The sequence below is a fragment of the Lactuca serriola genome, chromosome 4, assembly GCF_051521515.1.
Source record: "Lactuca serriola cultivar US96UC23 chromosome 4, Lser_US96UC23_V15, whole genome shotgun sequence".
Classification (NCBI taxonomy): domain Eukaryota; kingdom Viridiplantae; phylum Streptophyta; class Magnoliopsida; order Asterales; family Asteraceae; genus Lactuca; species Lactuca serriola.
The window spans coordinates 205,799,305-205,812,255 of record NC_136411.1 but is presented as its reverse complement, the minus strand read 5'-3'; the positions used below and the strand labels follow the sequence as shown (position 1 = coordinate 205,812,255).

Genomic DNA, 12,951 nt, shown 5'->3' with positions numbered 1-12,951 from the left:
GCATTCAATTTACCTGATGCGTGTGTGTTTGCATGAAAACTAGGGAAGCATCGATAGGACCAACAACTGCGACTGATTGGAAGCAGAGAATGGTCGATGATCGGAAGTATCAGGCAGGGCTCGATCGTCGATCGTGATTTTGTGATCAAATGGGGGAAAACGTGATCTGTTAGCAAGGGTAATATTGTCCATCCAAATTGTATTTTAATTAAATGATATAATATTGTGAAAAACAATTATAAATAAAAAAAAATTACCAAAATAATTGATTTGGGTATATATGATATTAAAAAACATTAGGAAGGGTAAATACGATATTTGTAATTTAAGTCGGACAAATACGATATTTACTATTTAAGTGTTTAGGAGAGGCATATAGGTAATTCTCCCTAAAAAAAAAAAAAAAAGTTTAATATCCCAATAGGGACCATTATTTCTTGTCTTATTCCGTATAAAAGTGGTGTGACTTGTGAGAGGGTTGCCTAGCCACCATATGTTTTCATGTTCTTTAAATTATTTTAACACTCATCTTCTTGATGATTTGGGAGAGCAATAGAACCGCTCAGATGCCCATCTCCTCATATATGTCGTCTTCAACAATTTGTCTTCACCAACCCACCATTCCCCCTTCCTGACACTTCATCTTCACTGGTTCCTACATCTTCATCGCGCATCATCAGGTTACATTCAACTCCCTTTCTTCTTATCAATCCTCTATCTCCTTTATCATCGTTTCCTTGTTTGCATTCATTTACTCATTACTGATCGGTTTTCGTCCTTTTTTCTGCTAATAAAACCAATTTGATCGATTTCACAATGTTCACTAATAGCTTCGCTAATTTTAGCTTCGATAAATTATTTCTTCTATGAAAATTGGATTCTCTTGTTAATGCTTTGCCACCATATGTATGCCTATGTCACCACCACCAAAACCGGAAACCAAATCTCGAAATTACAATGAGTTTTAGCTCCCAAATCCAATTATTCGGCAGCCATGAAAGCACCCTCTGTGGTCGTCATGTATCTCTCCACCTCTTCCCCATTGTCTGTAAATATAAAATCAATTCATTTCCCATTTGTATACAAAATTAAACTCCAAGGTCTAGAAAGAACCCTAATTTATATACAATCATGCATTGAGGCATAACTTTTCAAGATTCAGAGATACCCACAAACTAATCAGTATCCATAAAGTACAAAAGAAAAACAGTAACTACTAGCAATTCTTTTATACACGCATGAGTTCATGTTGATTTCTGCAGATTGGAATAGAATCTAGGGTTTGAGATGACAACAAAATCAGAGAGGTTTTCTTCTGATTTTGTGATGGGAGGTGCAGCAGCCATCATATCAAAAAGTGCAGCAGCACCAATTGAGAGAGTGAAGCTTTTACTACAAAATCAAGGAGAGTTATTGAAGAGAGGTCAACTCAAAAAACCATATACAGGGGTTGGTCAATGCTTCAAAAGGGTGTTTAAAGAAGAAGGCTTTTTCTCATTTTGGAGGGGTAATCAAGTCAATGTGATTCGATATTTCCCAACTCAGGTAACTCATTAGCATTTCTTGTTTTTACCTGTATAATTTCAAGAATCCGAAAACTAAACACCTAACACAATTACACAACTCAGGTAAATAAATGATTAGTAAGTAATTATTGTTTTAGGAAGTGAGAAAATCGGTAATAGGTTCCTGAAGAAACTATTTTTGAAACATATCCGTAGGCTTTCAATTTTGCATTCAAAGGTTACTTCAAAAGTGTATTTGGAAGGTCAAAAGAGAGAGATGGATATATGAAGTGGTTTATTGGGAATGTTGCTTCAGGAAGTGCTGCAGGAGCCACCACTTCATTGTTTTTATATCATTTGGATTATGCAAGAACTCGATTAGCAACCGATTCATCAGGCATTTCAAGAAATCATAAACACCAATTTAATGGACTTTTTGATGTTTATAACAAGACCCTTGCAACTGATGGAATTAGAGGATTATATCGTGGATTTGGGATTTCAATTGTGGGGATTACTCTTTATAGAGGGATGTATTTTGGTTTATATGACAGCTTGAAACCTGTTGTCTTAATTGGATCATTTCAGGTATGCCTTTTTTAACCATTTTCTTCTATAATATGTGATTTATTATTATTATTTTTTTGGTTTGTATGCATTTTCTTGTAAAGTTTGTGTTTTTTCTGCATTTCTTGCATCATTTTGGTATTATACTATTCCTTTTACACCAAAATGTTGTAAAAGTTTCATGTGTTAATTTTGGTTCCTCAGGTTTTATCTTTATGTATTTCTATAGCTTATTAAAGAAGACTAGGTATATTCTAAATATGTTTTTTTTTTTTTATTTAAAAAATGTACTTGTGATATTTTTGTAAATGCATGTGTAATATTTATATAGAAGTGTATTATAAATATAGGTTTTAATGTAACAAATGTTTTGATGTTACTAAAATAACAAGTTATTCAAATTAATAATATACACATAAATTTTTTGGTTATAATTTTGAAATAATACATTTTATAAAGTTATTAGAACAAAAAAGGTGTAAATTTATTTGTAAAAAGCAAATAAATTAAAGGGTATTTTTCACAATCTGTATAACTTAAAATAAAAAGAATATGAAGTTGGGTTGGAAATGGTCTTATATTCATTTTTCTTGTAAAATGTATGATTTTTCTGCCATATATAAGCATTTTCTTGTAAAAAGATGTGACCTTTTTTCTTCTTTATAAGCATCTTCTTGTAAAAAAATGTGATTTTTTTTCTGCCTTGTACGCATTTTCTTGCAAATAGTGTGAATTCTTTCTGCCTTGTAATAAACATTTTCCTTTTAAAGATTTGATTTTTTTTCTGCTTTATTTCCATTTTCTTGTAAAACGTGTGATTTTTCCCACCTTGCATCCATTTTCTTGAAAAGGGTGTGATTTCCTTCTACTCTATAACCATTTTCTTGAAAAAGTTTTGATTTTTTCTGCTCTGTAAGCATTTTCTTGTAAAAATATGTGATTTTTTTCTGCTTTATTTCCATTTTCTTGTAAAACGTGAGATTTTTCCCACCTTGTATCGATTTTCTTGAAAAGGGTGCGATTTCTTTCTACTCTAAAACCGTTTTCTTGAAAAAGGTGTGATTTTTTTTATTCTAACCTCTAAAAATAATATGCAGGACAATTTTATTGCAAGTTTTTTCTTGGGTTGGAGTGTGACAACGTTTTCTGGTGTTTGTGCATATCCATTTGACACAGTGAGGCGAAGAATGATGTTGACTTCTGGTCAACCCTCAAAATATCATCATGCTATTCATGCAATAAATGAGATCATTCGATTAGAGGGTTTCTTGGCATTATATCGAGGAGTTACTGCAAACATGCTTGTTGGTGTAGCTGGGGCTGGAGTTCTTGCGGGATATGATAAATTGTATCGAATTACATACAAAAGTAGCCATAATTTGGAGCATCAAAAAGTCTTGTAGTTAAAAACTCAAAAAAATGGAAGATGATTTTGGCTTAATTCTACATGGATTTACTAAAAAGAAAGAAATTGAAATGGTATTGGAAGGAGAAAGGTCATGGATTTGATATATGTATAGCTTGATATGTAATGAGTGCGATTCATTTGTGACACCTTCAATTAATTTTGTTATGAAATTGTATAGTTTCCATTTTGGTTATTGCTTCTTTTGATCTTTGAAGGCTTATGAATGTATAGGCATTTATTCATACTTTGTAACCAAAGCTAAAGGTTCTTGGGCTAAATGTGATAGGATTGGGCTGGGCTTGATGGGCCTAAATAAGATGAGGGCCTTTTATGAAATTAAGAGCACCTTGTCCCATGTTTTCTATAGGTGGGACAAAAAGTCTCGCCAACACATGCTTGACTTTGAGTCCAATGAATGCTAAATGTTAACGTGTTACTCTTTATAACAAACAGTGTCTAATGAATAAAGTATATTTGTTGCACGATAATTAGTTTGATTCGAATTTAATTAGACTCGGTGATACTAAAGTTGAGGTAATCTTTGGTTTGTAGAATGTTTTTTTAAAATAATAATAATAAAATCAAAGAATCTTCAAATGAATTGGAATATGCATACAAGCAACTTCTTAAAAGTTAAATCAATATATCAAAAAAATAAAAATTAAGAGCTAAATACATAAAAAGTTGTAAAAACCACAACCTTTTGCAATTTTGTGATTCAAACACTATAAGTCAGTTTTGTCAATGAACGTAAGTGGTAAAAATTGAAAAATTTGTGGCTTTAGTGGAATATTTGTTGTCAAAATTTTCACAAAATTCACCTAACTTTGACAAAATGAAATCATATTGCGACCAATTTAACCTATTATACTAGGTAAAAGTGATAAACATTGACAAAAATGATCAAACTTAGTTGACTTGTATTGGTGAAACAAAAATGTAACAGTTAAAATACATAAATGCCCGAAATATAATTACTCTAATGCAATTTGCTTCTAAACTTAAATCATTATTGTAATATAGTTTTGGTAACTCGTCGCTTATTTACAGAAACCCATGAAGTAAACACTCATGTTTTTAATTCTAGTTCAATTGATAGGCCACTACCAAGCATCAAGTCTTGTTTGTTATCAACATACGCAACAAACCATACACAACCAAATAAAATTTTAACACATTACATTAAAAACAAAAACTCAGCAAAATGTCTACAACCACTTTTGTTGCAACATATATACACAACTGAAAAAAAAAAATACAACAGTAAGCTTGCTATCTATTTCCTGATATAGCAAGCTACTTTACATCCATGAGTGTAATAAACATAAATGTTGTTTATACATCATTTGATCCACATATATATATATATATCATATTACAAACTGAAAAACTCTATAAAAAGTTCACTTGTTCATGTGTTGAATCATCCATGGTGGCATAACCGTAACCGTCGCCATTTGCGCTTGTCTTAGGTTTTCTTCCGCTTCACCCTCCATTCGTGGCTGCTCACACATATTACTGCATTTCATGTCCACACTGTTTTAATGACATGGCATGACATGACATGACAGGGTTGTACTGTGTTTGGTCTGTGTTGGACCGAGGCATTACGATATTACGTGTGGGACAAAGATTGCAATATTTGTCTGTCTGAGACAGTCCAATATATGTCAAACACAGTACAACCTGTTCTGTCATGAATAAAGAAGTGTATATAAGAGTAATGTTACGGGTTGTTGAAGATGTTGAATTGGAATGAGGGCATGGTTTCATTGTTTTGTTGTTGGTGGGAGGGTATGTCTTTCTCTAGTTCTTTGATTTGCTTAGAGAGGGTGTTGTTTTGATCCTGTAATTCCTTGTCCTGTAGATGTATATTTTTATTTATTTAAAATAAATTTTCTTAAAAGTTTTTAAGGGATGTGGGAAATGTGGACATATAATTATGTATACCTTCTTTTGAAGCTCAGAAATTGATTCAAGCATCAGTTGATTCTGCAAGTAAATTAAAGTTCAGTTTTGAGACTTTTGCAAAACAAAGTTTCATTCGGTTTTTAACATTTTATAAAATATTGGTATAAGAAAAGGAAATGCAAAAAAAAAAAAAAAAAAAATACCTTTCTCAACCTAACGTGTTTAAGAGCTGTATCAAGTTGCTGCTCAAGATTTTGGAGTTCCTTGAGGCTCAAGGAATCAAGATCTTCTCCCATGAAATGCCTATAAAAATAAGTATGGTTTTTGATAATTTCTTTACAAAAACATGTGTTGTATTAATATTTTATAAAAATAAATAAATAAATCGAAATCTTTACAAGTATACCTTTGGGTTTTCTGCAAAAGCTCGATTCTGGCTTTTAGTTTTGCATGTTCCAGAGACCAGCTTCCCTAAGTATTTAGAGAGTTTTAGTTTTAGTTTTATTTTATTTTAGGAATATATATACACAAAAATAAATAATCATAAAAATTGTTGAATAGGGCAACATACTTGTGTTTCATTGTGGGTTGTATTGGCCTGCATTTCTGCGTATGAGTATCTTTCATATCTTTCAAGGATCCTTTCCATTCTGTTGTGGAAATTAATGGTGTTATAAGAATCAAAAAGAAATTCAAATGAAGGAAGAAGTAAAGCAGAAGGAGAAGCGTGTTTTTATTTTTACTAATAAATTGTGTTCATGTGTGTTAGATATAGTATAATAGAATCGGGTTACATTAGATTTTGGTGTTAATTGCTCTATAACCCTTATATTCCAACAAACAGTTTTCACAATATTCATCAATTTCAAAATAGCTAAATGATCAATTTTAGGCCATTTTGTTCCGATTAAATCCATATTAAATGCTTAACTCATTAAACATGTTCAAAACAAGCTACAACTTAGTTTACCCTAATGTACCACATTTATCATGTATAATACTATACAAGTAATTCAAACGAACAATACATAATGTTTATGTTCTTTCGATAAAATTATTTAAATTTAATTGATTTGGTATTTGGAGAGGAGTTAATTAGCTTGAAAGACTGACTATGTGACATGTATGCTAAAGGGATCCTATGTTCAACAAAAAGAGACACGGGAAGCTAGAATAAACGCCAATTTACTGCCCCTCAAGAGAGGTTTTTTAATTTCCATTTTCTTCTTCCACCTACAAAATGGTTAAAGGAGTTGTTAGGTATATTAATTTGGATGGTGGTGGAGTTAAAGAAAGTGGAGTCGAGCGACTGCAGATCATGCTAAGCTTGAGTATAATGGAGATGTGAAAGTGAAGTGATAAATGCCCTATTGTAAACTCATACTTGGGACTTGTCATAAGTTACTTCTAAGAGACACATTGTTGGTCACTTGGTTGTAAATGGACTGTTATAATAAAGATTAATCATGGCGATGCATCCGCTGAAAGCTTAGTTGGTTGATGTTAGGAAATCAGATGACACTTGTCAAGAATCAAAACAGATCTGATGCCACTTGCCAAGTTCTGATGACCATTTTTAGGTAGTAATACGGATAAAACACGAAACTAAAAGCACACAAAGACATAGTATTTACGTGATTCGGTCAAGGTGACCCACGTCCACAGGCAGGATGAGAATATTATTTATTCATAGAGTTCTCAAACAAAGATTACAAGTATAACTAACAAGGATTCGACTTACTCACTAAGGATACAAAAGACACTAAAGACATAAAGAAATGACTAGCAGACATCCTTATTTATAGGCAAGGGATTGGACGTAAAACTCTACCATGCAGCTGCTTCTACAACCTTCATCCTTGAAATACATTGCATGAGCATTAGCAAAACACATGGTGGAGCATCATTAACCAAGACGGCTCATCAGGAGTGACCATGGAGCATCGTAATGGATCATCCTCCACCATAGTGGCACATCATGCCATTTAGGGCATCCACCTTGAGCATCTTCATCATCTGAACATCCTTGGACAATCTTGAGCATCCTAGTGGATATCACAACCTATATGGTGCATCAAGGGACAACATGGTTCATCAAGAACATATATGGCGTATCAAGCCATCTAGTGGTGCATCTATGCTTCAATTATATATTAATAACACATCAATACTTTAGAGTACACCATGGCACACTAGAGTGCCATATCTTGTACCAAGGTGACACATTTAGAACATAAGTAGTGCACCTTGTTCCCAAGTTGGAGCATCCAACTCCCAAATGGCACATCCTCTTCCACAATGGCGCATCCTCTTTCATAACGACACATCTACCTTCATAAATGGCACATCAAGCACCAAGATGGCGCACCATGCATGAAGATGGTGCAAGTGCACTCTCCCTCCAAAATGGCGCATCCTTGCTTTATAGCTCATCAAGGATGCTCCACTCCAATCTTAAGTGCTTTGTTTCCTTCTTAAGCGCTCCACTTATTTCTTAGATGCTCCATTCCCTTCTCAGGTGCTTCATTTCCTTCCCAGGTGCTCCATTGAACTCCAAATGCTCCATTGAAACCAGATGCTCCATGATAATTCTTTAAATGCTCAAGTCATATTTAACAGTTGTAAAGGGTTATTGTCAAGCATATGAGATTGATTATGATGAGACATTCTCTTAACTCTCACTTAATTAGTATGCTTACATGGCGGCCATTGATACCTAGTAATACTCGTCCTTTTATACGTGTATGACCAATGGTTGGTCACTTAATCACCCTAGATGGTTTAAGGTATTACATAAAGAGATTGATTCCATTTATCAAATTATACTTGTGACTTGGCACAACTTCCTCCTAGGAAGAACATAGTTGGTTGTAAATGGATTTTTACCATGAAGATTAATCCTTATGACTCTTGCATACACGAAGGCTTAATTGGTTTAAAGGCTATTCCCAAGCATATGATATTGATTGTGATGAAACATCCTCAAATATCTCTTAAATTATATTCTTATGTTATAGCCATTGATACCTAGAATGTTCAAGGGATTTAACTGATGGTTAGGGCATTTAATCATCCTAAATGGATTTAAGGCAATGAATGAACATGGTTTTACAGTGAAGCTTGGTTGGTTGAAAATGGATATTCTTAAGTGTATGATATTGATTATGATCAGATCCTCTCTCATTTCTCTCACAAGAAATATGTTTATATGGCAACCATTTATCTCCATATTGTTCTAATAATATGGCCGATAATTAAGGCACTTAGTCACCCTAGATGGTTTAAGCCAATACAAGAAGAAATGGATGCCCTGTTGTCAAATCATACTTAGGACTTGGCATAACTTCCTCCTTGGAAACACCTTGTTGATTGTAAATGGGTTTTTTCATTAAAACTTAATCCTAACGGCTCTTCTATCAGCTAATAGCTTGCTTGGTTGCAAAGGGTTATGCTTAGGCATATGAGATTGATTATGATGTGACCTGTTCCGTTGGCAAGATTTTATCGGTTCGAATTCGTATTCCTTAGTTGCCGTTCATCATTCGATGTCAAGACTGTCCTTGACGAAATCTTTTAGGAGGTATCTTGTATACATGAAGAAACCATGTGTGTTTTTTTTTTTATTTTTTTTATTAAAGGTGTAACATCCAAGGTTTTCCAATTATGACATTCTCTATATGGTCTTAAGAAGCCTTCTTATATGTGGTTTAGGAGATTTTATGGCATTCTCCAAGTGTTCGGTATGACTCATAATTTCAAGACTAGTTTGTTGTCTTTAGCTATGTGGTTTAGGAGATTTTTGGTGTTACTTTTTCTATCTAGTTTCCTATTTAGGTAGTAATGTTCATGTATATAAATCCATCATAATAGATAAGATTATTTACCAGACAACTTATCTTCAATTTCCTTTCAAAATTTTTATTTGCTCATAAACATATTACATCCACAAAAGCTTTAAGACTTTATTCCTTTCATGCCTCTTTAGAGATTGACCATAGTTTAGTTTGATCTTTTGAGATTACCCATAGTTTAGTTAGATCTTACATCGTAATTCGTAAAGATACCTTATTATGGAATTGTAACTATAAGTGTAAGTAAAAGAAAAGGAGATTTCAAGCAAGCATTGATCCACACAAATTAAAGCTACAATATTCTTTCTTTGAATCCCTACTAATCTTGCTGATTTGTTTATGGCTTTTTCTAGATTGTTTTTCACACAAAGGAACATGAAATTCTAGGATAATATAGAATAAGAAAAACCTTGAAAAAGTACAGGTGTTGGGAAATTAGCCAATGAGTTGGAAGACCGAAGAGTCATCTTATACTAATTTTTCCCAAGTAATATTAGAAAAAAAAAACAAAAAAAAAATTATATTGATATCCAATAGTTTCATAGGAAGCAACGCTATTGTTGTTCCATGTACAATAAGTGAATCCTCCCATGCATACTCGTGCTCTTCCATGTTGAAGTGGAAGTACGTGCATGAAAAATACATCTTCAAAAAATAATATAAACCCTAAATCCATATCTTAAGAAAAGTATAGCCTATAAAACCTTGAGAAACAAGATTTAGAAGCAATTTTTTTAATTAATTTGGATTGTATGTTATTTTTAACAAGTCCAAAGAATTAAAAAACTTATTTAAAAATCAGATCAAAAGGGCTAATCGAAATGCTTAAAAGTTGTATACTTACAGTGTTGACAACATTTTATATTATTTGTTTAACTAAAAATAAGTTATTATCTAATAAAGTTACTATAATCATATTTGAAAGCCACTCATTCAAGACTCTTTGAAACTAGCTACTAGATTTTACTAACGAAATATATTAAGTTTAACTTGGTCCAATAATAAATACAGTTTGATTATTCATTAGCATTCCATTTATCAATTTTAAGTAACTTTTGGATGATTGGATCAAAATCAAAAGCATTAATATCAAATGCATTGAATATAAAAGTTACAAAAAAATATATTGTATTTCATAACAAAACAAAATAAAAAGAAGATAATAAATGGCTTGACTGAAAAGAACTTGATTATATGTCAACAAAGTGTTAGGTACCTCTTTTATGTAGATAGGAAAAAAAAACGTGCTGAAGAAACAAATAAAATTACTTATACATTATGCACGTTTTGTTTCCGATAATAATTAAGAAATTGTTAAAAAAAAAATTAACTAAATTACCAAGAATGTGGAAGTTTAGTAGCAAATAGTCAAATTATGTCTTAATTAAGTTATCATAGTATGCAAAATTAAAGTTGTTCAAAGCTTCTACAATAATATATTTACCATATTTTTCACTTATAATGAGAATTGTCTTGTGAATTAGAGCATAAAAAGAAAGAAAAAAAAAACTAATTACTATTTAATAACACTGTTGTAGGTGGTATACAAGTAATTACTGTTACCTGACCTCTTAATAACGCTATAGTTAGAAATCTATTTATTTCAACAATAAAAGCTAATTAAGTCTTATAAATTATTCTATTCGTTTCCAAAACATACGTTAATTAATACAACATAACACGTTTCTATCACTAATAGCAATGGGATTAGAATCTACAAAAAAACCATAAAATTATCAATTTAAAGTTATGTTATTATTTATTTTAAATAAGAAACATAAACGTACATATACGTTCAGTATTTTACAGAAATCCCAAACTGTTATTTTCTCTCTCTACAAGGGATATTTTAGTACAATAGTACTACTCACATTAAATATTTAGCTAAGTGTGTAGTTATACTTTTGCATATAAGAATCCAATTTTTTTATTGGTTGTATTTACACAAATACACAGAAAACGTCAGATTAAAAACTTATACTATTGTTAACTCAATAAGTAAATCAGAAGGTTATATATATGCACTTATGCTTAAAGCTTAATCAGTATTCTCACATAAGCAAACATCAATTGAATGTGTCCACTTGTAAATAGATAAGTATTTTAACTTGAAGGTTATCAATGATTGATGGCATTACCTATTCAACTCTTTGTTTTAAGTGATTATGAATTCAAGATTCAATAGTGACATGTTATGCTAATTATTCTCTTTGAGTTTTTATAACTTGTTTTCCCTTAACAAAGATCTTAAACTAGAAGTTGTGAAAGAATACACATTGGGAAAATAGTACACATGCAATAAAAACAATACATAATTTTGGTTTTAAATTCTAATTAAATTTCTTTGTCTCCCTCTTTATTGTATAAATTTAATCTTCTACCCTCCTCCCCTTCCAAATAAAAGAATTGAAAATGACAGGAAATAAAGGAATTTGAAACCTTAAATGTACAAAAATCCTTCTATCTCAATTGTGTTAAACTGTCGTAGGTAAAGCTTTTGAATTTTTCTCTAAAATCAATGATCTTTAAGAGTATATAATGCTATTGAAGCCTAAAATATCTAAGCAAAAACGAAAGAAACAACAGTGAGGAGTTGCAACTTGCCTGATATGACCAGACCTACTGACATTAACTTCTCCCCCTAAAATCATCAGGTTTTTTTTTTCCTCATATGAACAACATGCTCTATTTCTGATTCCAAACCAGGTGATAAATCAAAAACCCTAAAAAACCTAACTTTCAACAACTCATCACGCATATACCAATAGAGAAGAACACTAACACAAACGTGTCATGCACCGATTCAACAGAAACTACGATTCTCAAAAGATCGTGATTGAAATTGATTCGTGGAAGAAAAGCGTGCATGAATTCCATTGGTTTCATCATGTAGTGTTGCACAAAGAAAAAACTAATATAAGGTCAACCGGAGACTTCAATTTCAACGGAGGAAAAAATCAACATCGAACGCAGAACCATTAATGTAACGATGAATATCAGAGAAAGTAAGAGGCGGAGATGAAAGATGAAAGAGTACGTACCCGGAATCAGTAGAGTACTCGCAGAGCTTTCCTTTAGTAGAGAAGACGATGAGTGCGACATCGGCATCACAGAGAACGGAGATCTCATGAGCTTTCTTCAACAATCCCGACCTCCGTTTTGAGAAAGTCACCTGCCGATTGATCTTGTTCTCTATCCTCTTCAACGTCACCCTTCCTCTTCCCATTTTTCCGGCGATCGATTACCCTCTCTCTCTCTCTCTCTAAGTCTTTCTCTCACACACACAAACACTTGGTTTCTCTACAGTTATAACTGTATTAAGCCAGAAATGCCGGTTCCTTTTAATACCCATTTTAACACTATTTTCCCATTCGTTGTTATTCCACCCAAAATAAATATAAATAAAATAATCAACGTCATCAAAATAAATGAGATATTATAATTAAAAAAAAATAGTTAACGTCATAAATAGAAAATAAACTCTTTGTTATTTTACAAAATATTATTGTTATAAAAAGTTTATTTGTTTTGATCATCAAATACCATTAAGAAACATAAAGTTTTAGTAGAGTATATTTGGATAGTCTTTTTTTTTTTTTTTAAATTAAAACAGTTGTGTTTTTTAGAAAACTAAAACAGGTTGTTTGTTAATTATATTCATGTTTAACGCTAAAAAGTATCTTAACACAAGAAGTATTAAAAAAAAATA

At 31.9% G+C, this 12,951-nt stretch overlaps 2 protein-coding genes across 3 annotated transcripts; one reads left to right on the top strand and one right to left on the bottom strand.

Annotated features, from left to right (window-relative positions):
- Positions 1-498: 498 nt before the first annotated feature.
- ER-ANT1 (endoplasmic reticulum-adenine nucleotide transporter 1) lies at positions 499-3,673 on the top strand. Its single transcript, XM_079040768.1, has 4 exons — positions 499-680; positions 1,263-1,545; positions 1,722-2,093; positions 3,170-3,673. The coding sequence occupies exons 2-4, from the start codon at positions 1,288-1,290 to the stop codon at positions 3,473-3,475; spliced, it is 936 nt and encodes a 311-aa protein (XP_078896894.1). The 5' UTR covers positions 499-680; positions 1,263-1,287; the 3' UTR covers positions 3,476-3,673.
- Positions 3,674-4,642: 969 nt separating this feature from the next.
- Positions 4,643-12,560, bottom strand: LOC145103202 (agamous-like MADS-box protein AP1). 2 transcript variants are annotated; one of them, XM_079040769.1, is made up of 7 exons: positions 12,284-12,560; positions 5,963-6,041; positions 5,798-5,862; positions 5,595-5,694; positions 5,431-5,472; positions 5,211-5,341; positions 4,643-5,016 (listed from the first exon to the last, which is right to left on the bottom strand). In XM_079040769.1, the coding sequence occupies exons 1-7, from the start codon at positions 12,466-12,468 to the stop codon at positions 4,884-4,886; spliced, it is 735 nt and encodes a 244-aa protein (XP_078896895.1). In that variant the 5' UTR covers positions 12,469-12,560; the 3' UTR covers positions 4,643-4,883. The 2 variants fall into 2 exon arrangements, with proteins under 2 accessions (XP_078896895.1, XP_078896896.1); XM_079040770.1 differs by having other exon boundaries at positions 4,643-4,998; positions 12,284-12,558.
- Between the last annotated feature and the right edge of the window lie 391 nt (positions 12,561-12,951).